Raw genomic sequence first — 27564 nt, forward strand, 5'->3', positions numbered from 1 at the left:
TGGTCAGTTCTAACTTCAGATGAATGGGGTGACTTCTGTTCCTGCAACAGTTCACGCCTTGTAAAAAAAAATAATATATATATATTTCTTAAAACACGCGCTTTTCTCTCAGAACGCCATAATGTAATTCAGAATACATTCACGTTCCTAATCCAGTTGAAACACAAGTGACGACATTTCGAATGCGAATACGTCACCACTCGAAAAGTTTGTTTTCCTGATATTTTAACCTGTTATACGCGCCGTCGTTGTTCTCGGAAGAAAGCGTTTCTGAACTCTTTAAATCTGCAGATAAAGTGAAGTGCGCGCAGACTTTGCCCTCGCGCGTCAGTATAAGAGCGCGTTCCGTTATACGCATCAGTTTAAAGGCGGACTACAGACACTCATGACGCTCTTTACTTCCCGAGGTCTCTCCGCGCGCTCACACTGACGACACCACACACGCACCCGCATCCGCACAGGACCGAGCCCCGAACACAACATTACCAATATCCGAGAACACTCGAGGTAAGATTCATAACGCTAAAGAGATTTAAACACACAAATGTCATCTGAAAAAAGTGCGCGTTCTGGGGTCGAATGACGCGCGTGACCTCGCGAACGCGGACGAGTCGAGCTCGAGCATCATATGACTTTATTAAAGATTAGAAGCGCTATGATTTAATGGTGTTATGTGAAGGCGATCTTTAGTTGATCTCATGAGGAAGACTTAGTTCTGAATGCTGAAGGCTCATATGTTGTATAAAAGCATCAGTGACAGCAGTCCTATAATTATAGCAGTGTGACATGCTATAATTCATCACATTTTAATTTAATTTAATCTAATGTCATTCAATGTTAAAGCAATCATTGTATATTGGTTTCTGAGTGTGTTATATCTCCAAATTGCAATCGTAGTCATCATGCACAAGTGAAAATGAAAACTTCATAATGAATGCGAGGTAATGCTGCCAGTTTGGCATCAGGAGATTTATTGTTACCGTTTTTATACATCATAATATTTTAATGAAAACATTTCAAGAACCCTAAAATCAAAATTAAGCCCATTTGTTGGACCATTCGCCTACTTTTTGTTTTTAACTTTGACAATTTCCTTCCTCTTACGTAGGCTGAGAAGTGTAGCCTAAGTCCTTATTTAGATGAAGAGTGTGTGTCTGCGGTGTTACACACTTCTGTGTGGGTTTGAGCCATTGTTGTGTGTAAAGAGCTCTTGTATCGGTGGTAGAAAAGCTTCTTCTTGCTCGCCCGGGTCTGCACATCTGATGGCATCAACACTGCAGGGAAACATGATGATAATCTCCATTCCAGTGAAACACGCCTGATATTAATCTCCATTCCTCTGCGCCCGTGTCTTCTCATGGCTAGTCCTGCTGGGAAAGTGTTTCTGGATTAGGGAACTTCCTAAGCACCATCTCTTGACCTTTACTGAGCTACACACAAGCGAATAAAGAGAATTAAACGTGATGGATGGTAGTCTTTGCTGTAGGCGGCCATTTTTATTGCTGTAATCAATACGTGTTCCAACAAGGATTTATTAAGTTAACTTCAATTGACTTTTGAAGAGTTTTATTATGGTCTAGGACTTTCACAGACGTCGTGTGTGTGTGTGTGTGTGTGTGTGTGTGATAATAATCTTCCTATGATTTGTCTTGAAGGTTGAAGATGGAGGCCATTAACCACAGAGTTAACACTTATATCGAGTCTTGGATGGGACCCCGCGGTAAGACCAATACTGATCTTTACAACTCGACTTTCTTTATGTTGTGATCATGAATCCTACAAACAGAACATATTTCAACTTTATTTTCATAGCTTAAACCATATTAGCGCACGCTGATGATCTTAATAATGTCTCACACAGCCAAGCAAGTGGTTCAAATGGGTATGTTTTGCTAATCTGGCAAACTTTAACAAATCCAATGATTATTTTATTCTAAAAGTGTTCATTGTATCAACCTAGTAGCTTATAAACTTGTGTTCCAGACTGAAAATAATATTAGTAAAAATAATAATGAAAACGCCACATACTCTGCCTCTCAATTATTGGAAACTGTTTGAATTGGAAGCGATTTATAGTTTCGTTCTGTGTCTGCTGTAAACGAAAGCGTTTCCATTAAAAAAGGTAATTGCGACCTTTTATCAGAATTGCAATTGCAAGTTTTTTACTGTAAGTCCAAATGATGAGATAAAAACTAGCAATTGACCGTTCGCAAAGACCCGCCCCCCTTAGTTACTGTCGCTATGCTCGACAAGCTACGCCGCTCTCTCTCTCACACACACACACACACACACACACACACACACACACACACACACACACACACACACACACACACACACACACCATGTTCTCACGCAGTGAAAAACACATCGCGGAGCAGAGAGGACACTGACAGACACAGACCAGCTTACTTTTGATATTAAACAAAGTCTCACCTTTCAAATTCGGTCATTTTTTTAAAAGATATTTAAACTATAAATACCGTTTTGTGGCTCTTTAATGTGTCTGACAGATCGCTGTAGGTTTTAACTGCGGAAAGACGTCAGTACACTCCGCTTCTCAAGTTCAAATCCTCCAATGTTAATCTGCTAACTCTCCTGACTGCTTTGTCTGACAAAATGGCGGATGGGGAAGTATGATTGGTCAGATCACCTGTCAATCAAACTCCCTGCGACGGATCAATTGTGAGAGAAAAAAACAGGAATTGTGTGATAAAAAGTCTAAATTACTTTTATTTTCTGGAGAAGAAACGAGCTTTCAGACAGTGCGACGCCAGGCAAAATGGGATTTGTGGAAAAATCAGCATTTTAAAATTCTCATCGGATGAAATGATTCCCGCCAGCATTTTTTTTTGTAGCCAGCCAGCGGCAGCATTTTTCTTGATCATTTTCACAACATTTTCATGTCCGCCAGTGTATTTTGTTGTATGAATATCTGGAAAAAATATATATTACATGCATATACAGTGGTCAACATTTGAAGTGGATCAAAAAAAGTTAATCAAAGTTGTCCTAAGACAAGAACGGGTGTTGTTCAATATTCATGTATAACTTTGATGAAAGGTTTTGATCCGCTTCAAATGTTGACTAATGTATATATATATATATATATATATATATATATGTATTCTAGCTTAATGCTTTCGTTTTTGATCTACACTTGAACGTGGATCCGTGTCATAAAACCGCTGAGAAAAGTGTGTTTTTGTCCCGGATGGGATTCAGAACGATGATTAAAACACAGATGTCCATCAACGCCTCTAAAGCTCGTCCTGGAGCGACGCTTCATTCAGAAACATTAGGCAGTTTTAAATGTATATAGATATACATTTACATTTATACATTTACAGATATACATTTGAATTTGTGATGATCATGTTATTTTACATAACATTTATATCGCTCGCTCACGAAACATTTCTGATTATTATCAATGTTGAATGTTGTGTGGAAAATGTGACATCTTTTTCAAGATTTGTTGATAAATAGTAAGTTCAAAGCAGCAGCATTTATTTAACCTTTTCCTCGCCAGTGTTTTTAAAAATAGTTTCCAGCCGCCGCCAGCGTTTTTGGCCATTTTCACAAAATTGCCCTCAGAATGTTTTCTTGTATGAATATCAGATATGCTGTTCAATGTTGATGATCGTGTCATTTTACAAATATGCATATGATTACATATTTCTGCTTCTTCTTCTTCTCCTGTGTTTTGATCAGGAGATTCTGCACTCTCTCAATAGATGTGTAACAGCGCCACCTAGGTGTCGTCTGCGATAATATCGTAATTGTTGTTTTAACGATGTGCGATTTGACATTATCGAGTATAGCCTATCCCACACACACACACACACACACACACACACAGAGAGAGAGAGAGAGAGTGTACGCGTACTCTACGTGATGTATATAGACTAGTGCGGTGCGCATTTAGAGTGCGTGATTTAGTCTTTTTTATGATTTAACAATAAATATCACAAGAGTGCAGATTTTCTCCAAATATCAGTATGATAACAAATGTGGTATTGATTTTATACAAGTTTAATGAACAAGAAGTTAATATTAAGTGACTTACATTTTAGACACCATATTCCCTGTTTTTGCTCTTTTTCGCCAACGAAAACGGTCCAAAGCAAAGCCACGCGCGGCGGTGTTTCCTCACTGAGCGAGTCAGACGCTCAATCTCAATGATTCGCTCATTAACAGTGACTTGCTGGTGCTTTCAATTTCATATTTAAAGTATCTTTTCTTGTTTTAAATCATTTTAAATATCAATATTCAATAGTGAATTTTGTTGAACGCTAACTGATGAAACGAGTTGCCAGTCCTAAACCTGCCACAGTACCAACACAATAAACACACTCGGCTAAATATCGTCTAATAATCGGTATCGTGAACATCCTAGAAAATATCGCTCACCCCTAGCGCCCCCTACAGATTAAAAGGTGGTACGAATTTGTACGATTTGTCTAAACCCCATTGAGGGCTAGGTTTAGGGGCGGGGTCAAGGGGAGGTCATGCGTACAAATTCATACGATTTTGGCAACTCATAAAAAATGGACGACTTACCAAGAATCGTACGAGTGAGGTCATATGAATTGGGACGAATTAGCCACCTTGTTAAATTGGTATGAAGTGCCGTGAGATGGGGTTTGTGTACCAGTGCAAACTGGTGTTGAGGATTCTCGTGCTCTCATTCGCAGATCCTCGGGTTAAAGGATGGCTTCTGCTGGAGAACTACATCCCCACCGTCACCTTCTCTCTTCTGTACCTTCTGATCGTGTGGATGGGACCGAAATACATGAAGAACCGGAAGCCGTACTCGTGCAGAGGTCTGCTAGTGCCGTATAACCTCGGCCTGACGCTCCTGTCGCTCTACATGTTCTACGAGGTGCGTTCCCAATCACAACACACACTTCATATGAAGCCAGGAGCGATCACATTTGATATACAGGCAAACCAAAAACCATCCAGACACCAGATATAATGTTTGATATTCTTTCACTAGTGTGTGCAGGACACTATAGTTCATTTATGTAAGTGAGGAGAGCAAAATACAGTAAACTGTGACATATTATACCCATAAACTCTTCATATAGTGACATTTGGGACCAAAAATGATTGGGACACTTTGAGCTGATCATGTTTTGCTGAAGTGTGTTTTCTTTAATTGCTAATGCTCTTCTTACACACAGACTGAACACAATGAAGTAGGGATGTCAATTTGTCCCACAAATTCCCATGATCGATCTTCGTTTAAATTATCGATCAATTAATTGATTAATCGTTAGCCTTAATACTGCATATGCGTCTGCAGTGACGGCCAATAGCGTGACAGGCTCTGCAAATCCTGCTCAACACGCGATGTTCCTCACCAAATGAATGAGAATGGTTTTAATCTAAATAAAGGGCTAGTAGGATTGTAAAATGTTTCGATGTGATTGATCATTTAATTAAATTAATTATTTAATAATCAAATATAATGACTACTACTAATACAGCGGGTCACCAGCACCGCCTCAGACGCAGAGTGTGTGACTGTGGACGAGCTCTCCCTGAACACCGCACTGAACACGGCAACTAAACCCAATGCATTCACAACCATTTAATACAATAGTGTTCTCATGTTATGTAATATGTCAGTCCCAAATTATTAATCGTTATTATTAGTCGTGCATTTCTGTTTGAGCTGCGCGCGCTGAATGAAGGCTACCGTTAAACTGGAGCACTTAGTTTGCTAGCGCGTGTTAACTCAAAGAAACGCATCCTATATGAGATTAATTAGATATATTCAAAATAAACATATTACAAATTATTTCTGCAGAAAATGACGCGAATGCACAAGTGAACTTGAACTAAGTTACGTGCCATTCATTCAGAATGATCATGTTGTGGACGCGCTCTTCCTGGAGCAACGCGACACGGCAACTAAACTCAATGCACAATGTTTTATTACAATATTGTTCTCTTTATAATGTTATGTAATATGACAGTCCTGCCAATAGTCATTATTAGTCGTGCAGTGCCGTTTGAGCCGCGCGCTGAAGCTGATCACGCGCACTACAGCGTTCATTCAACGGGTACAAATGTATCCAATATAAGATAACTCAGATATAGATCGGCATACACAAAATAAACGCAATATTACAACTTACATTTGCACAAAACAAAAGGCTGCGAATGAACACGCAAACTTAGTCAAGAAGGTGTAAAATGGTCCCAAACAAAACGCGCTCGCTTTGTTGCGCGGTTGAGCAGCGCATGAACTTAATGAGCTTAATCGAGGATCGAGAAGTTGTATCGATTAAATGTATTGTCGACAATTAATCGATCGTCCATTAATCGTTTACATCCCTACAATGAAGCATTGCTTGGTCACTGGTTGAGCTAAACTGGTATTATCTAATTGTGTAGTTAAATTGAACAGCTGACAGATATTCAACATAATTCATGTGTGAGACAGTCTACCAGAAGGACGGACAAAACCTGTCAAATATCAACCTGTTCCTGTCATATTTATTACCATTTTAGCAAATAAACTGAGATAATGTGATAAATGTTGAAGGTGTCTGAATAAATGTTGGTTTGACTATATATTAACTTTTAATTTGAACATGTGATCCACAAAGCCATTTCCAGTCATGGGGAAAGTAATGTTATTCCTGAACACCAGAAAAACCACAGCGAGGGTCAATCAGTGCAGATTAGTTTATGAATCTGTCAGTCCAGAGCTGATATTTCACATGCAACGGGGCATTTTCATGCAGCAGTAAAAAAAAAATATTGTTCAAATCTAAAATCAGAAAACGGGCATGAAAAAGAAAAAACACAAAAATCTGTAAGTTCCTCACAGTATTATAGACTCATTTGAAGTTTTCCCCTTGAATGAATAGGACAAAAGTAAAAACTCAAAATATTAAAGAAAACCTATAATAGTATCTCAATGATATTAAAAATAAAACTGGCTTGTAACTCGTTTTTTATTTTGATGAGTGAATCATCCCTCTGTTCTCCTGAAAGCTGGCGTTTGCATTGATTTTCTGCTGTAACTGATGTTACACAACCGAGATATTTGATTCGGCACAGGACCTTTAAGGACATGCACTTTGATACTGATGATTTGACTTTTTGGAAACGGCGCAGGTTTGATAAGTGGCAGTCCGTGTGCACCTGGAGGTTCAGAGTCCCGTCTTGCCTCATGCGCTCCCTCCACGACGTCTGCATTGCAAAACTTTCCACATGAGCACACGGATATATCAGAGTGAGCTCACAGCTGTTGTACGGCAGCATCATGAGAACGAACACAAGCTCTCGGCTGCAGATGGACACGTCTTCTCTTAAAGAGAGAGGTCGCCCAGAAATCGTTCACTCGCCATGATTTCACTCTAAACCCTTGCAGTAAATCATTATAGGAAATAAATACAGACATTTTTAATGAAACCTGATTGATTTCTGTCGATTCACCCTTTAATGCTTCAAAGAGATCACAAACAGATCGTAAAAGTAAATCAAGTGGTTTAATCCAAGCTTTCTGAAGTCACAATTGCTTTATAGGCTAATAATACCTGACTGCGTTATCTATTTACCGTACGTAGATATGAGTTATTTGACTATTTTCTCTGTTATTATATTAAAATAAAATGTTTTATTGTTAAATAAGATGCTTTTAGTTATTATCTTGTGCTGAGTTATGTTGAATGGATATAGTCTATCTGTTGTGAATATGCGATAATTACGGTTGGCTACTAATGATATTATTATTTATAAATGTATAATTAAACGTGTTTAAATGTACAGTTTGGTGTTTTGTTTTTAAAAGATATCCTAATTAGGGATGGCGAAAACAAAAACATTTCTTGACCCCCGAGCCTCATTAGCCGGTTGAAACCAGTTAACCGATTAGTTTAAAATATGCTACGCTATTTGAAATAACAGCCATTTCGAGCCACGCCTGCAATTTCGCAACTCTGTCGCATCTCTCTGCCTCCCGCTCTCACACACACACACACACACACACACACACACACACACACACACACACACACACACCGGCGCCGCCCTTCCACTCTCGTCACTTTTTTTAAAATCCCCTACAGCGCGAAACATGAGTCCCGCAAACGCGGCGCCGAGGAGCTCGTATGTAATCGGAGGACAAATGGCTCCTTAGTTTTTAAATGGTTTGGGTACAAGGGGATCGCGTTGAAAATAAAGGCGTTTGACTAGCGTTAGAAGCTCATTTGAAACATTGCTGCGGCTCATTTAAGAAAATGACAGCCCCGAAGAGACGCCGCTTTAGTTTGAGGTAGTGCTAACAATAAAGAAAGATGATGATCATCGCCACCTTATCTGTTACCAATGAAATGTTGATGTAATGTATTTCCATATTTAAGTACTGTAGTATCACACAAGTTGCAACTTACATCTGTGTCATTCTTTGTGGTGAAATGGTCACACACTACTCTTCCTCACACGCTTCCTCCTGTCGTCTGCGCTGGCTCTACCCTCGATTGTGTTAGCCTGTAGCCTTTACTTTTCTCAAACATTGTGAGCGCGCGAACCCAAACGCTGTGACCTCGCGCCAAATGATTTTATTGGACTTTTTAGGACTTTAGCCTATTCACCTTATCCCCCAAAGTTAGATAAGTCTATACATACCTTTTTCATCTCCGTGCGTGCTATAAGTCTGTTTGACGCACCCACCGCTAGCCTAGCTTAGCACAAAGACTGGATGTGAATGGTTGCAGCTAGCATACTAATCCAAATAAGTGACAAAATAACGCAAACATTTTCCTATTTACATGTTGTGATTTGTATAGTCACAGAGTGTACAAAAAACAAAGTCACATGAGACACAGACATATTTTAACTGTATAAATACTGGGAACTATATTCTCTGAAGGCGAAGCACTGCTACTTGGGCGGAGTGATAACCGCAGCACCTGAGACGCGCTCTGAACGAACTCTCTGCTCCTCACCACGGCGCGTCTCAGGTGGGGGGGATATGAAAAGCCTGTATAAACTGAACACCAAAAAACAATATTAACTATGCAAATTATTAACAATATACACCTAAGTAAAATAAATGATATAGCCAAAGCTATAACACTTCTGTTTTCTTTGTAATAAAATACTGTTGAAAAACAAAAAGTAAAAAAAGTAAAGTCCATAGTGGAGATGATTCGAGTTGAAAATTCTTCTTCAATCAATCTTACATTTACAAAGAAAATTAAATGTTAACTGTTTTTTCACACTGAGGTAACTGAGGCTTAGTTATTCCCTTAACTAAGACGAGTTGATACATACCTCTGCTCTCTCGTCTCAGTGCGTGCACTCAATCGCTGTGGCGCGCGGCGAAACTTTGTTCACTCAGTTCATTCAATATGGGCCAAGCAGAGAAGCTACCAAACACCTCCACGTTTTCCCTATTTAAATACAGTTACTCGCGTAGTGTAACTCGACCTAGGACGGTGACACAAAACAAAACGTTGCGCTTTTCTAAGCGTGTAAAATGGATAACTATATTGTATGGCGGAATACCATAGCAAGTGCTTATGAGCACTTCGACTTGGCGGAGTAATATCTTCACTAGAGGGAGCGGGGGCCGGTGAGAGGATTTTTCACGAGTGAAGATATTACTCCGCCAAGTCGAAGTGCTCATAAGCACTTGCTATGGTATTCCGCCATACAATATAGTTATCCATTTTACACGCTTAGAAAAGCGCAACGTTTTGTTTGAAACACTTACGGCAAATTGTGTGGGTCTTGTCAACTACACGATTACCATCTTTGTTCTCCACCGGGTAGCCGAAATGTTGCCATACTGCTGACTTAAAAGTATTAGGAGGGTCCGCGATCTCTGGATTGTTTGCCATGATGTTTCCTCACATTCTTCAACTAGCTCGCGTGACGCGTCACATGATTGGAAAGCTTAAGGTAGCACACGTAATTGGAGGACGCTTTTTATAATGTCTACGAATTTTATAATGTTAACTTCAAATAATAGGCTACTAATAATACTAATAGTAATTTAAAGATGTGGTAGCATTGGATCTGGACAGGAAGGATAACTCTGGGAGCTGGAAGGGGTGTGTCGCGATTCTGCCTTCTCACATCGCGATACAGGTTCGTGGACCTGCGTATCGCGATTTCGATTTAATATCGCATATCGTTACAGCCTTAGTATGGACTTATCTAACTCTGGGGGATAAGTTGAATAGGCTAAAGTCCCAAAAAGTCGGAGTGTTCCTTTAAGTACAAAACAGGCGAGTTATGAAAAATTGAGTGTGAGGAATTTGTTCACTTCACACAAAAAGATATTGTAATGAGATGGCTAACTGTAGTAGCGTTTAGTCCACTGTCTATAATAGCCTAATTTATAGATCTTTTTTTTTTTTACCGACAACTTTGGTCGGTTAACATTGATACGGTCAACCATCGGTCAAACGGTCATCGGTTAACATCCCTAATCCTAATACAATAAATGCATTAATCTCTCAATTGGGTATTTATTTATCATTAAAGATATAGAGTTTGGAATCTAGCGGTCAAAATGGCCGCTTGTGGCAGTTCTAGTGTTAATGAAAACCAAAAAAAGTAGTGCTTGAAGTCCTGTGATTTCATTTTACAGTATCTGTGCCCTGTAAATATCCATGTGCCGTCTGCTCTCCTGCTGTGTGCTGGGCCGTGGGAACGCCGGAGCGTCTCGAAGTTATCAGATTGAGTGAGAAGTGAGGCGAGTCGGAGAGTTTAGAGAGAGGCATTGGAGTCGAAGTCACCCCGCTGACCCCGGCAAGCTATCAGGGCTACACCGGGACAGGTTTATGTCCCCTGAATGTCCTTATAAAGCGGTTATTTTAATAGAGATGTCCTCTTCTGAACCGTCACATGAGGTCAGGCAATAATGAGGACCTTTGTTGAGGTTTAGTAGGATTTATACTGTATATAGGGGACAGATGTGCAGCTTTCATTCAGCATTTGCTTAAAAAAAACGTTAGCAGGAAGAACAAGGACATTATTCAGAATGAGACAATGAACAATGACACGTTAGAGGCTCATGGGAGATTTTACTGCGGTCTGAGAGGTGAGAAGAACAAGATCATAGAAGACGGTTTAAAAGAATTACAGAAATGAAGCACTTTTGTTGCACTTTCTGTAGAAGTCGGCAGTAAACCTGTGCATGCATCAGCGCTACACCTGTGAGCCTCTGCAGCTGCTCAGATCATCTATATATACACACACTTACTTTAATAAGGATGACCCTTGTGTGTTTAGATCCATTTGATGGGTTGTTTGTTGAGTGTGAAGAAAGATTTGTCATAGATAGCAAGCATCAAATGTTTTGAACTGTATACCATCGGTTTTAACCAACTGATATATATATATTAGGGCTGTCCGTTAAATGCGTTATTAGCGGCGTTAACTCAAACCCATTTTAACACACGTCAATTTTTTTTATCGCGAGATTAACGCCTAGTAAACTGTCGTTTTTTTTCACATGCTTTTGCAACAACTAGTAACATTATTAAAACTACAACACCACACCGGATCTAGCTAGACCAGAAACAAAACGACAGCGCGCCGCACACACTGGTTTGGGCTTGCGATGCGAGCCGGCCAAAGAGTGTACGATATCGCAGCGCCGCGTCTAGCACAACTCGTATCGCACATCGGACGCGCACTTTCTCAGTTTATGGCCAGCAATAAAAACGCTGAATGGCGCCGCCGGTGTGTGTACACTCATAGAGAATAATGTGTTCGATTTTTAAATACGAGGCGCTGCGCTTCTCGTCCGGTGTGCGTTCCCTTTAACGTTACGTTTTGAGTGGATGAATGATGAGCGCGAGACGACAAAGTGGATGCCAATAAGATTCTGAATGGAAAGTTTACTTTTAAAAAGTTGCCAAATGGTTCAATTGACAAGACCAACATGATCTGTGTGTTGTGTCGTTGTGAACTGAGCTATCATCGCGACACGTCAAGTCTAAATACCACTTGATGTGCAAGCACACACACACACACACACACTGATGCGATCTCAGCACACTCGTCACTATCAGTAACGTCACCTCGTCAGTATTTCTTTCACCCTTTTATTGATTGACAGTGTTACATTGTGTGAGAGATTATTTGCTCCAAGTGAGAATGTTAATGTCAATAAAAAACATTTGCACAAAGCAAGCCGATCCACTTTTCCATGTTGATAAGAGCATTAAAATGAGAAAAAAAATGAGACAAAATTAAATCAAGAGACATTTGGAATAGATAAAAATGTGTGAATAATCGCGAATTAACTATGACATTAATGCGATTAATCACGATTAAATATTTTAATCGTTTGACAGCCCTAATATATTTATATATTCACGATCTGAGCAGCTGCAGAGGCTCACAGGTGTAGCGCTGATGCTTTAATTAATGCTAACAGGGAACGTTCTCAGGACTTGAGCTAACGTTGTTTTAAGGTTCTCTCAGCGTTACGATCAAATGTTCTTCCGGTAACGCTAATAGAACGGTTTGTTTAGAGTTCTCTGGTCTTTAACTCTTTCCCTGCCAGCGCTTTAAAAAAAAGTTGCCATCTATCATTTTCACAAAACGTTTATGACCCAAAAATATTTTGTTGTATTAATATCTGAACATTAAATGTATCAAAAGAAAGAATGAAAAACAAAACAGAAAACATATGTTTTTCTAGCTTCATGCATTCTTTTTTCTTTTCTTTTTTTTTACCAACACTTGAATGTTTGGGAAGTTTCATAAATCACATTATTTTACATGTGTGTCAGCAATGCTGCCATCGCTTGTTTCTGCTTCTTCTTCTCCTGTGTTTGGATCAGGAGATTCTGCTCTCTCTTGGTAGATGTGTAACAGCGCCCCCTACAGTATAACAGTGTAAACACGGATAGCTGGAAAACTAGGGAAAGAGTTAATAATGTTCTTAAAGTGTTGGCACAAAAAACATTTATAGGTCATTCATGGAATGTTTTATTTCTGAAACGTTTTAAAGTAAACGTTTTTAAAATGTTACGACATTACGTTCGACTGGAACGTCTGGAACGTTCCCTTAATGTTCGCATAACCCCTCAAAATTTCGACTCCCTGTGGTAAAAATCCAGCTTTTAATGTTGTTTATGTGTCTGTGGTGTTTTTAATGTTTTAAGACAAACCATGTGTAAAGTCGACAGCATTGCTGAGTATTTTCTGCTTAAAACTCTCAAAGACAGTCTCAAAAACACGGTTTGAAATCGCTGGTGTTTCTGACGTCACACACTACCTTGTAACCAATCAGATCAACGTATGATCGTCAACTGGATCTCTGAACTCATTTGCATATTCATACTAAATGAGTGAGGCGGGACTCATTTGCATATTCATACTAAATGAGGCTAGGGTGTCGAGTTACAGCAGTGTCCTCGGAGCATGTTGTTGTTCTCTGGGTGAGTTTTGTGAGTGTAAACCGATCCTCTGCTCCACAACTAATCCCACAAATGTGTTTCGTATTGTGAATCCTGATGAAAGTGGTGTTGAGTGTATCATTTACTCCGTTGTCCTTCTGTTTACAGCTGGTAATGTCAGTGTATCAAGGCGGATACAACTTCTTCTGCCAGGACACACACAGCGCAGGAGAGGCCGACACCAGGGTAACACAACTGACCGAGCTTCACATGCATGAGATCACACAATTCAAAGATATTATATAAAACATTCGATATTATACAATGCAATACACACAAAAGAAAAGGATGCATGCGATATTCTCCGTTCTGTTAGAGAATGGCCCTGTCCCAACTGGGACCCAAAGCCCTCCGAGTCTGCACTTCTGAAACACAAGAGACTCCCTGCGGTCTCGTGGACTCTTTTATGCTAATCTTTTTATTAAAAAGACATGGCTGCACATACAAAGTAATAGACCAAAGACATATATACACACAAGTACACATAGAGAGGAGAAAAAACTGCTAGATAAATGAATCTATATAGATATAATAGCAGGGCTTGACATTCACTTTTTGAGGCAAGTAAATGTATGTTTCACTTCTCCATGCACAAAAGTCACTTGTCCGGGTAAAGATTTATAATTTTATCATTTATTTTTGATAAATGCCGCTTTCTACCCGGCAGAGGCTGATTTACCCCAGGTATACTTTAAACCGTGTAGCTACTTTACATCTGAACATTAGCTAATATTTAACTATGTACATTTAACCAATACAAAAGCTGTTAATGCTTGTTTACAGTACACGGCTGCCGACGCTAGCTAGCTAACGCCACTCACTTGTCAGCCGGGTTGGGTTTCCCCGACAGACGCCACAGAACATTACTCCGTCTTCATAAATAACCCAGTCGAATTCATTTCCATTTGGTTACAAATTTTCGTTCCTGTTTTAATTCGTATGGTGCTGTTGGTGTAACTGTACGGTGACTTGTTTTTGGAGCTTGTCCTGGCGCTTTGAGGCAGGTAAAAATGTTTCAACTTGGACCGACTCCTGATTGGCCAATCAAAGCATTCTGAGTTGGACGCTGGTTCGACGGATTGTGGGGGAAAAAATATGTTCGTTTCAAATCGGTAAAATTAAATCTGTAAAATAGACGTAATGAGTGGCACGTAACGTGAAGTAACATGGCATTTTAATTTGTTTGAAATTTAACTTGTCCAGTGGGACAACTCATTTTCACTTCCACTTGTCCTACAAGAAATCCACTTGTCCCGGACAAGCCTTAATGTCGAGCCCTGAATAGTATATACAGGTACAGTAATCATTTTAATGAATAGGCTATTCCATTGTGATATAAATTTGAATATATATATAAAAAAGTATAGATATAAACTCGATAGTGATTAATAGTGAAACCATCATCATAATAATATGTGTAGTGATATTAGTAATACTATTAGTGGCCATAGTAATATTAACAACACTAATACTGACAATAATCCGTGACTCTGGACCACTAAACCAGTCACATGGGTCAATTTATTTTAAAATTGATATTATACATCATCTGAAAGCTGAATAAAAAATCTTTCTATTGATGTATGCTTTATGATAGGACAATATTTGGTCGAGATGCAACTATTGAAAATCTGGAATCTGAGGAGCAAAAAACTAGACATTGAGGAAAATCTCCTTTAAAGTTGTGCATTTATGTTCACGATTGTGCTGCATTCACTCACAAAAATACATGTTTTATATATTTACGGTAGGACATTTACTAAATATCTTCATGGAACATGATCTTAATATCCTCATGATTTTTGGCATAAAAGAAAAATGGATAATTTTGACCCATACAATGTATAGTTGCTATTGCCACAGATATACCCGTGCGGCTCCAGACTGGGTTTGAGATCCAGGGTCACATGTTTATTAATAATAATATAATCTGTTTTATGCGACCAGTCTGTAAAATAAGTGCAGACTGTCACTACTCTCTAGTTGTGAGTCCGCATGAAGTGTGCCGTTTGGGACGGGGCCGATATCTCCACAGTTAGGAGTGATTCCTGAATGCTTCGGATCATCTGGAGTCGCCTCATGATCCACAGCATTAGACTATGAGGGTTCATTTAAAGATATATATACCCGAGAGCAAACGCTGCTCTGATGATGTGATGGATTCACAGTTGTGAATTGGTCAGTGTGATTTCTCAAACATGTGACGGTGCTGGTCAGGCGAGGACAGGAGGATCTGTAGCGGCAAACGTTTATTTATATTTACAAACCAAAGTGGAGAAAAAACTCACGTAAAGGCTTTGAAAACCAAAGACAATACTGACACAGGAACTGAGGAAACCGAGGGCGTTAAAGGAAAATGAGGAACTAGACCAGATGCAGGTGAGCCAAACCAGTTAACAGATCAATACCAGAGGAAACCAGTGGGACCAGCGACACCGGAGCAGGAAACCACAGCGGACACTTCCGCTCGCTTCTAAAGAGAGGGAAATATTGTTCTTCAAGATAATATACCTCAGGGCAAACTGAACTTAATGTTTTTGAAGACATGAAATTAAATAAAAATGTAGTATAAAGTTACATTTAAATGCTATTAGCTGAACTTTTTTGAGGCAGAAGAGTCTTTATATGGGATTTCATTATTTAAGTGTTTTCTTCTGACAAGCGTTTATGGTCAATAAAAAAAAAAAAAAAAATACATTAAAGTTTAAATTGCAACATCATTACAAACACACAATCCAAATATATTTAAGCATAATACTAAATTAACCCCTAAAGTTACAATTATAATCAAGTACTTTGCATTACAAAGTGGCTTTTTATTTCAATAATGTTATTATCTGCACGTGCACTTCAGTTTACTGCACATTTAATACAATTCACACGGCAAATTTCATTTAAAAAATGTAGTATAAAGTTGCATTAAATGCTATTAGCTGAGCTTTTTTGAGCCAGAAGGGTCTTTTATATTATATTTCATTATTTAAGTGTGTTCTGACAAGCATTTATGGTAAATTAAAATAAAATAAAAATGTCAAAATACATTAAATATGTTTTGATTGTGTTTGTAATGATGTTGCAATTTAAACCTTAAACCTAATACTGAATGAACCCCTAAAGTTACAATTATAATCAAGTACTTTGCATTACTAAGTGGCCTTTTATTTCAATAATGTTGTTATCTGCACGTGCACTTCAGTTTACTGCACATTTAATACAATTCACACGGCAAATTTCATGATGTTCTGCGATTATAAAAAGTAGAGCAGTGCACCAATTAATCAAATCCAAAAATATAAGTTTGTGTTTACATAATAAATGTGTGTGTACTGTGTATAATTATTGTGTATATATAAATACACACACATGCATGTATATATTTTAAGACATATTTGCATGAATATACTGATATATATATATATCTCAGTACAGGGCTCGAATTTTGGCGTGGGTATCGCGCATCATTGTAATCATTCCCGCAGGTCACACACTTATAATGCGGGAAATTCCCGCAAACATTGATTCACTTTAGCATGTAGGTTGTATTAGTAAATTAATCCACACAGATTATAAAATCAAGTCAGTCATTTTAAAACTGTTTGGGAGACGCAATTTCACAACTAGCGTGAGTGATTCCGTGGATTATATCGCGTTAACCGTTTCAGTCTTGGCGAGTATCCTCTAAACACGGTCGGTTATGTATTAAATAAGCATAAAACGCATGTGACGGTATAATGAAGACAGGATCCGTGCACTAGCTCTTACAGTGACAGCAGCCATGTGTGTCTGTCACTAATTTTGTTGTCTAAACAACAAAAGATAGCTTTAATTTGAAGGAATCAGGACTATTTAATTTAGTCAGGACTAAAATACTACCCAGTGTTATTTTACATTTTGATTACTTACTCAGTATTCTGAATACTAGTGTTAGACCTAAGCTAAATCTTTTCTCTTTATTTCTCTTTATTTGTATCTTTATTCTATTGTATTTATTTGTGCTACTTTTTTCCCCATTTAATTCAACGATTGAAATCAAGCTTCCTTGTGTTGTTAATTCTTAAAGGAACACTCCGACTTTTTGGGACTTTAGCCTATTCAACTTATCCCCCAGAGTTAGATAAGTCCATACATACCTTTTTCATCTCCGTGCGTGCTATAAGTCTGTTTGACGCACCCACCGCTAGCCTAGCTTAGCACAAAGACTGGATGTAAATGGTTGCAGCTAGCATACTAATCCAAATAAGAGACAAAATAACGCAAACATTTTCCTATTTACATGTTGTGATTTGTATAGTCACAGAGTGTACAAAAAACAAAGTCATATGAGACACAGACATATTTTAACGGTATAAATACTGGGAACTATATTCTCTGAAGGTGAAGCACTGCTACTTGGGCGGAGTGATAACCGCAGCACCTGAGACGCGCCGTGGTGAGCAGCAGAGAGTTCGTTCAGAGCGCGTCTCAGGTGCTGCGGTTATCACTCCGCCCAAGTAGCAGTGCTTCGCCTTCAGAGAATATAGTTCCCAGTATTTATACGGTTAAAATATGTCTGTGTCTCATGTGACTTTGTTTTTCGTACACTCTGTGACTATACAAATCACAACATGTAAATAGGAAAATGTTTGCGTTATTTTGTCACTTATTTGGATTAGTATGCTAGCTGCAACCATTTACATCCAGTCTTTGTGCTAAGCTAGGCTAGCGGTGGGTGCGTCAAACAGACTTATAGCACGCGCGGAGATGAAAAAGGTATGTATGGACTTATCTAACTCTGGGGGATAAGTTGAATAGCCTAAAGTCCCAAAAAGTCGGAGTGTTCCTTTAAAAAACAAAATTATCTCATTGTAAAAATACAATGAGTGAGCATACATTTAGGGGAGATAAATGTAATAATAATAAAAAGTTTAAACTCTCCCTCAAATAAAAAAATTCCCCTCATAAGAATCACTTAGGAGGGATTTCCCCCCCATTTTCCAAAATGAAATTCAGGCCCTGCAGTATATTCATGCAAATATGTCTTAAAATATATACATGCATGTGTGTGTATTTATATATACACACAATAATTATACACAGTACACACACATTTATTATGTAAACACAAACTTCTATTTTTGGATGTGATTAATCGTTGCGCTGCTCTAATAAAAAGCTTTCATCTTAACAGCGTTGTAAATGTTTGATGTTCAGTGTATAGAGAATGAATGTAACATAACCTTTAAGTGAATATCAGAAGTGGACTTCTGTGTCATCTAATATTACATTTCCGTTAAATGCCTTGAGAAATGAGTTTGTGTGTAACTTTACAATAAGGTTCATTAGTTAACATTAGATAATGCATGAACTAAAAATTAGCAATACATCTGTTACTGTATTTATTAATCTTTGTTAATGTTAGTTAATAAAAATACAGCTGTTCGTTGTTTGTTCATGTTAGTTCACAGTACATTAATGTTGACAAATACAACCTTTGATTTTAATAATGTATTAGTAAATGTTGAAATGAATATTATGTAAGATTAATAAATGCTGTAGACGTATTGTTCATGTTGACCACTGACCGCTATTGTAAAGTGTGACCTGTGCATGACTGTGTTGTGTTCCCTCCTCAGATGATCCATGTCCTCTGGTGGTATTACTTCTCCAAACTCATTGAGTTTATGGACACGTTCTTCTTCATCCTGAGGAAGAACAACCACCAGATCACGTTCCTGCACGTGTACCATCACGCCACCATGCTCAACATCTGGTGGTTCGTCATGAACTGGGTGCCGTGCGGACACTGTGAGTTCCTCAGACGCTGCGTATTATACGCTGAATTATTCAGAGGCATAAAAACAAACCCACACAGAACAGGGTAAAAGTGCTCGTCTTTAAATAACTGCTTGCTTTATGTAACATGCTGTTTAAAGGAGTGCATTTACTCGATCTCTGGCGTTAAAGGGATAGTTCAGTCAAAAATCAAAATTAGCCCAAAATGTCCTGGCTCTTCCAAGCTTCATAATGGCAGTGAATGGCCGTTTCTGTTTTAAAGTCCATAAACTTTTATGATGGACAGATGCACTTTTTGATGGATAGATGTACAAATGATGGATGGATGCACTTTTATGATGGATGGATGCACTTTTATGATGGATGGATGCACTTTTATGATGGATGGATGCACTTTTATGATGGACAGATGCACTTTTTGATGGATAGATGTACAAATGATGGATGGATGCACTTTTATGATGGATGGATGCACTTTTATGATGGATGGATGCACTTTTATGATGGATGGATGCACTTTTATGATGGATGGATGGATGCACTTTTATGATGGATGGATGGATGCACTTTTATGATGGATGGATGGATGCACTTTTATGATGGATGGATGGATGCACTTTTATGATGGATGGATGGATGCACTTTTATGATGGATGGATGCACTTTTATGATGGATGGATGCACTTTTATGATGGATGGATGCACTTTTATGATGAATGGATGCACTTTTATGATGAATGGATGCACTTTTATGATGGATGGATGCACTTTTATGATGGATGGATGCACTTTTATGATGGATGGATGCACTTTTGTGATGGATGGATGCACTTTTGTGATGGATGGATGCACTTTTGTGATGGATAGATGCACTTTTATGATGGATGGATGCACTTTTATGATGGATGGATGCACTTTTATGATGGATGGATGGATGCACTTTTATGATGGATGGATGGATGCACTTTTATGATGGATGGATGGATGCACTTTTATGATGGATGGATGGATGCACTTTTATGATGGATGGATGGATGCACTTTTATGATGGATGGACAGATGCACTTTTATGATGGATGGATGGATGCACTTTTATGATGGATGGATGGATGCACTTTTATGATGGATGGATGCACTTTTATGATGGATGGATGCACTTTTATGATGGATGGATGCACTTTTATGATGGATGGATGCACTTTTATGATGGATGGATGGATGCACTTTTATGATGGACAGATGCACTTTTATGATGGATGGATGCACTTTTATGATGGATGGATGGATGCACTTTTATGATGGATGGATGCACTTTTATGATGGATGGATGCACTTTTATGATGGATGGATGCACTTTTATGATGGATTGATGCACTTTTATTATGGATAGATGCACTTTTATGATGAATAGATGCACTTTTATGGACTTCAAAACAGAAACAGCCATTCACTGCCATTATAAAGCTTGGAAGAGCCAGGATATTTTTGTAATATAGCCTAACTCAGATTGTCTTCGTGTGATAGAAGAGTCATACACACCTAGGATGGCTTGAGGATGATTAATCATGGGCTAATTTTCATTTTTGAAAGAACTATCCCTTCTCTTCTTAGAATAGATTGTGGATACTAATCATCATTGATTGAAGTGCGTAGTGCTGGTTGTTCATGCAAAAAACGTGGTTGAACTCTCCTTCTGCCATATTTACAATGCAAATGTGGCACAGAAGCGGCTCTGAAGAGGCAATGGCTCTGAGGGGAACAAGAACATCAACTTAGCAGAACAGAAAACAATACGCAAGTGTAAACGTAGACAATAGAGGACAAGGCACAAACTCAAACTAAAGGCTTAAATATAACCACGTAAATGAGAACTAAACTAAACCAGACACAGACATACCATAGAAACAGGAACTAAGAAACATGAAACTAACACACTCAGGGTGTGTTCACACTTCGCTCGGTCCGGTGTGGTGACAAATTGGGTCTTTGCCCAAATCGTGACTAGTTCCTGATCACAATTCCTACAAAAACGTTATGATAAAAGTTGCTTTAACTATGGTATAATGACCAGTAATGTCTGTATTAGTTAGCTTATGTGCTAGCATAGCATACACGGTTACCCTACATGTATTCACAATCATCTTTAATGCAAGTGCGAGTTCAATTGTGTTAAATGTCAAAATATTTCAGTCATAAAAATAACATAATAATAATATTAGCCTATGTGAATAATTGAACATATGTATTAATTAAGAGTTCAATCAAGTGAAAGAAACTTTGTTTTATTATGCAATATATAGTAAGCTATACATATTTAAAATTAATATTATTGTTCTTATGTACTTCGTATTATCATTAACTGATAGCTGATGGAGATCTGATTTGTCATGAGGATGACACCGGACCAGAACAAACAAAAAAACATTTAGTCCTGGTCCGCTTAGCGTTCACATTTGCATTTTAACACCGAACCTTCACCGTTTGTAATAATCTGATTGGCCGGTTTTATGACGTTTATTTCGCTACAGAACTCACCGAAGATCCAGAACAATGCTGTGTTCTGGGATAGATGCGCTCGTGTGTGTGTGTGTGTGTGTGTGTGTGTGTGTGTGTAGCCTATGATGGTATTTTGAGCAGCTGATACTCATGAAGTGAAGTAAAGTGTGTAAAGGAGTCAGTTTCAGGAATCCAGTCACACACACTCACACACACACACATACACACACTCTCACACACACACACACACACACAGATCTGCTGCGAGGAGACGTGGTTCTGATCCTGAACTGTAATGGGAACATCACGACTGATGAGAAAAACAGTTGATTGAGCGTTCTGTTCTTTTTAGGGTCGCATCTTGTGACATCATGTCCTGTCTTTGGCTCGTTTGCATGTGTTTGCTTCGTGTTGTTCATATTTAATTCGAGCCACACCTGAGTTTGTTTAGAAGCGGGTCGAGTGTCTCCTTTTCAGCGTTCAGATCCTCTTGTGCGGTGGCTCCAGGATTCAGACGTCAGTATTATTCAAATGAGCTGACAGAGCGATCGCACCAGAGCTCATTTTTAACACAACCTAAGAGTTCATTTTTATGTTTTACTTTTATTCCGGGTTTTCATGGTCATGGAAAACCAAAAAAAAAAAAAAAATCATTATGGGAATTTCAGGCCTGGAAAAAACTGAATCAAAGAACATACTTTTGAACAAAATCTGGTGTTTGTTTCTGTAGTTTAAAACCGAGTGTGTCTGTGTACGCACTGGAGAGCCGCTTTATGGTTGAAATTGAATTGTAATTCTAAATGAAATTTCTGATTCCTGAAATTAAAACCTTTGCGACTGTTTTTCCGTGTTTAATGCTCTAAAAATAATTTCCAGCTCGCACTCATCCATATAATCGCACGAGAGTTTGGTTTAATCAAACTAAACATGCCAAGTGTGAACACACACTAAGGCCTGTTCACACCGGGATGAATTTCGCGCGCGATATTCGCCAACGTTTAACGCCTCGTGACTAAACAAAGGGCGCCAATGTGAGATGAGATTGGCACGTTTGCTCACGTGTCTGGAGCTTCTGAAGTTACAGTAAAACACAATTTGGGGGCCGCTCAAACACAAAACGGTCTTGCCGAGCGTAACGCGAAGAAGATATTCGCCAAGTATAGCGTCTACACTGCCGGGAAGAAATAAGACGAGGAAGATGCAAGACAAGATGAATGTAGAGCTGTTGGTGTCGGAACATAAAGAACTATATGACAAACGCGAGAGCAACTACGCGGGGTATTTCTGTTTTACATTAAGCGCCATCTAATGTCAGGGAATGAATTTGCATGTTCACTCGGCTCATCAAGCAGATCGGATCATTAGCCAATCAGGACACGGTGCGTTTACATTTGTTCATATTAAGTAGCCTCTGTATCTGGATAACCGATCGGATTTCTGTTTTTGCATATTTAAATTAGGTCTGTAGCACGACACCAATAAGAGGAAAGATTATACGAATTAAGCAATGTCCCAATTGCTTTCACTCACTCACTTTACTTCCCTGTGCAATCTCCATCCTTAAATCAAATTACGTTTTTTAAATGAAGGAATATTTCCAGAGTTGATCATACAAAAATAACTGGGTTGATCATGTTAAACAAGTCACATCATCGATCATCGGGGTTTAAGGTTATAGCGAGCAATGACTATATTGACAGAAATGGGAGATTAATAAACATGCTGAAACAATAAAAACATTCAACATTTAAAACATTAAAAAATAAAAACTGTATTCTTATTATTCCTCTGGCAAAGCAGCGCACGTATTAAGATCTCATGAGTGATCACAGCTGTGATTGTACAGGCGATCGCCTCTTCAGATAATGTTGCACAATTAAAATGAAAAATTACACACAGTATCATGTAAGCCTAAATAAACTGTTTTAAATATTGACGTTTATTGTAAGGTTTTAATAAGTTTAATTTGTCTAAACTGCGTCTGGCCATTATTTTCTGACAGCATGTGGGGAGACTGGGGGATTTATATGACGTCCACCTGTGAATATACACACACACACTGGACCTGCACATGCTGATCGATCACATTCCCATCAGAAGCGCTTTACACAATATGTAAAATGCAGCCGTATTAATGAGCAAAACGTTCGGATGTTAAACGCACTGTTTACGCGTGGCTGTGAGCAGGTGGAGATTTCTTTCGTACCAACTAACAATTGGAAAATACGAACATTTTAATGAATCCGAAAATTTACGCCAGAACCACTTTACACACGATTTACACAAACATTCGTTCTGCTCGTGTTTCATGAATGAGACCCAATGTGTGTAAAGGTGGTGTGTGAACTAATGCTGATATCTCTCTCTCTCTTCATCAGCGTATTTCGGCGCCTCGTTCAACAGCTTCATCCATGTGCTGATGTACTCGTATTACGGGCTCTCCGCCGTGCCGGCCATCAGACCGTATCTGTGGTGGAAGAAGTACATCACCCAAGGCCAGCTGGCAAGGACACGCTTCTTACACACTCCTCTTTCTCTAGCTCACTTCATTAGCGGAACAAGTGTGTGTTGTAATGGAAGATGCGGTCGCTGCTATTAGAGTCGCACAGCTCAACCAATCATCTTCAGAGCTTATGGGAATAATTGGGTTGCAAAGTTTCAGCTTTTCCAGAAGTTGACTTTAACATGTGTAACTGCTCACTAGTGAGATCTCCTGGTATGAGTTTAAAGAAAAAATGCTTGAAAAATAATATACTCTACTGTTCAAACGTTTCAAATGGGTCAAGATGTATCAATTACAGTGAAAATATTATTACAGTTTATAACCGCTGTTTTCTGTGTGAATATAATGCATTTTTTAATAATGCATTTTATTTATAGGCGCCTTTCTCAACACTCAAGGTAGGGCTGGCCGATATGGGCAAAAAAATGTATCACAATATTTTTTTTTATATCAGTCGATATCTATAATTATCACGATAAATGTCAAATCTTTATTTCTTTCAAGTTTAAAGGCAGATTTTTGCCAAACACTTGCCAAACAGGGGAACATTCACAAATCTGAGGTAACATTCAAACATTTGACATTTTTCCTTAACAAAATAAATATCTTAATAGAAAAAAATAATTTCTTAGTTTCTGCATGTGCTAATTTTGATTTGGTAAAATGTAATATTATGACTGTTTGAGTCTTATTAAAATTAACAATTGGCCATCCAGCATCATGCATTTAGATAATGATAACCACAGATAAACCCGGGCATAGCCTACAGCACCTCACTATCATGGCAACATGTTACTTTATGGTTTCTATGGTATTTATATGAAAACCAGTAGCCTAAATACATTATGAAATACTGTAATTATATTCCATTAGTCCTTTAATACATTGTTTACATTGATAATATAATACAATTCAATATGTATATCCCACATTTCATGGTGCAGTTAATATTACTAGGCTAACGTTACAGTAAATCCGTGGTGCATGATGGGAATGTGTCGACGGAAAAGCTTCTGACTGTATCGTTGCTCACAGTGCTTATACTGTTCGTCAGCGCGGTTCATCTGCCTTTAAACTGGTTTAAATCACTGGGACATTTGTGTTCTTCGCTGAATTCAAGCGCTCCTCACTGGATCTCGTGGCAGAGACCGATCAGAGTAAACGCATCTGCTCTAGTGAGCTTGCGCTGCCGTTTGGACTTTGAGCCGAGCGGATAAACGGCGTGATGAGTTAAGTTCCGCTTTTGGCGCATAAACATTATCGAACATTTGTCGAACTCGTGATATCGTTTTATCGAGAAAAATTATATTGCGATAATTATCGTTATCGTTTTATCGCCCAGCCCTAACTCAAGGTCACCTTACAAAATAAAACACTCAATGCATTGAACATTGAATCAGCGAGAACAAACATTATTATAACATAGTAATACTATAAACAATTTTTTATAAAAAAAAACAGGAGAAAGAGTGGGGTCCTTTAATTTTTTTTTTTTTACATCTAAACTAAAGAGAATATGCCTGTCTAAAAAGATGAATTAAGTGAGTTTTGAAAATGGTTATGGACGTGGAGTGTTGAATGTAGTGGGGCAGAGAGTATATATATATAGTAAAGTGTTATTTATTATGATCAAAGCTGATCATTACTCCAGTCTTCAGTGTCACATGATCCTTCAGAAATCATCCTAATATGATGATTTGATGCTCAAGAAACATTTATGATTATCAATGTTGAAAACAGTTTTGCTGCTTCATATTTGTGTTAAAACGTGACCTTTTTTTTTTTTTTTTTTTGATAAATAGAAAGTTCAAACTAGCAACATTTATTTAACTCTTTCCTCGCCAGTTTCCAGCCACCGCCACTTTCACAAAATTGCTCTCAGAATATTTAGTTGTATGAATATCAGATATGCTGTTAAATGTTTATGATCGTGTCATTTTACAAATATGCATATGATTACATATCGTCACCTTCCTAAAAGAATTGCCTAAGTCCTTTTCATTTTCAAATGACTTAGGCAATTATTGTAGGAAGAAGACGATATGCCATCCTTTGTTTCCGCTGCTTCTTCTCCTGTGTTTGGATCCGGAGATTCTGCACTCTCTCAGTAGATGTGTAACAGCGCCCCCTGCAGTATAACAGTGAAAACACGGATAGCAGGAAAACTCCGTCAGCGGTGGGGAAAGAGTTAAAATGGAAATATCTGGCAACATTATAAATGTCTTTTGATCAATTTAATGCGGAATAAAAGTAAAAACTACAGACCCCAAACTGTTGAATGGGAGTGTATACATTATAATGGTTGCATTTGCCAGAATTAGGACTTTTTAAAAATGAACTGAACGCATGCAATCTTAGTTTAGCTACTCTAACCTAATGGAGGAACCGATGACTGACGGCTGTTTTCCCTCAGGTCCAGTTCGTCCTGACCATGTTCCAGACGTCTTGTGCTGTGGTTCGGCCGTGTGGTTTCCCAATGGGCTGGCTGTATTTCCAAATCTCTTACTGCATGACTCTTATCCTACTCTTCTCGAACTTCTACATCCAGGTAAACCAATTCTCCTTTGGCGTAAAGAAAGAATGTAATGGAGTGGAAGTAACCGTTCCCTCTCTCTGCTCCACAGACCTATAAGAGATCTCGGAAGACCGATCACCCGAACGGATCCGTGAACGGCCACACTAACGGCGTAGTGTCCAGCGAGAAGGTCAAATACAGAAAAGCACGCGCAGATTGACAGTCCTGTCATCGAGACGTAGAAGAGCTACATGTATGTGTATCATCTGACCGCGCTAAAGCCATTTAATCCTTAAGAGACTCCTTACATGTTTGCACACTGCAACCTCATGTTATTCATATTGAATCCAAAAAAAAAATAGGAAAAGAGAGATACAATTAGGGTCCAAGTTAGTACGTCTCAGGCGTCTAGAGTATTTTTGTTTTTCATATATTTTTCTTGGAATATAAAGATGGCTAACCTTATTACTGTACTCATTTGCACTGGTGTTTTCACTAAACTTGTTTGTAGACGTATAGAGTTGACCAAATATACAGCGGTATGCCACACTTTTAGAGCTGAATACACACACTTCTAGCCTATGCAATGTGTCTTTACAGTACAGACCGACGATCTTACGCTCAATAGATGATAATACCAAACAGTCAGGAGAAATTATGGAAGATAATCAGTTGTATTGAATGTTAATTGATTAAGTTTAGTGAATTACTGTAAGTTTACAAAAGAAAATGGACTGTTTATTTAATGTTAACACTGATTTAGCATAGTTTGTTGTTAGCGCTGTACTGGACAGGGGAATCTCATTAAAACATATCCATTTCATTCCAACTTA

The 27564-nt window shown here is 38.4% G+C and overlaps 1 protein-coding gene across 1 annotated transcript; it reads left to right on the plus strand.

The window, feature by feature from the left end:
- Window positions 1–9: 9 nt before the first annotated feature.
- Window positions 10–27564, plus strand: elovl5 (ELOVL fatty acid elongase 5). The gene is made up of 8 exons (XM_079634718.1): window positions 10–507; window positions 1656–1720; window positions 4698–4885; window positions 13554–13631; window positions 19058–19229; window positions 24092–24216; window positions 26630–26764; window positions 26841–27564. The coding sequence occupies exons 2-8, from the start codon at window positions 1663–1665 to the stop codon at window positions 26949–26951; spliced, it is 867 nt and encodes a 288-aa protein (XP_079490844.1). The 5' UTR covers window positions 10–507; window positions 1656–1662; the 3' UTR covers window positions 26952–27564.

The sequence above is a fragment of the Phoxinus phoxinus genome, assembly GCF_949152265.1.
Source record: "Phoxinus phoxinus genome assembly, chromosome: 14".
NCBI lineage: Eukaryota > Metazoa > Chordata > Actinopteri > Cypriniformes > Leuciscidae > Phoxinus > Phoxinus phoxinus.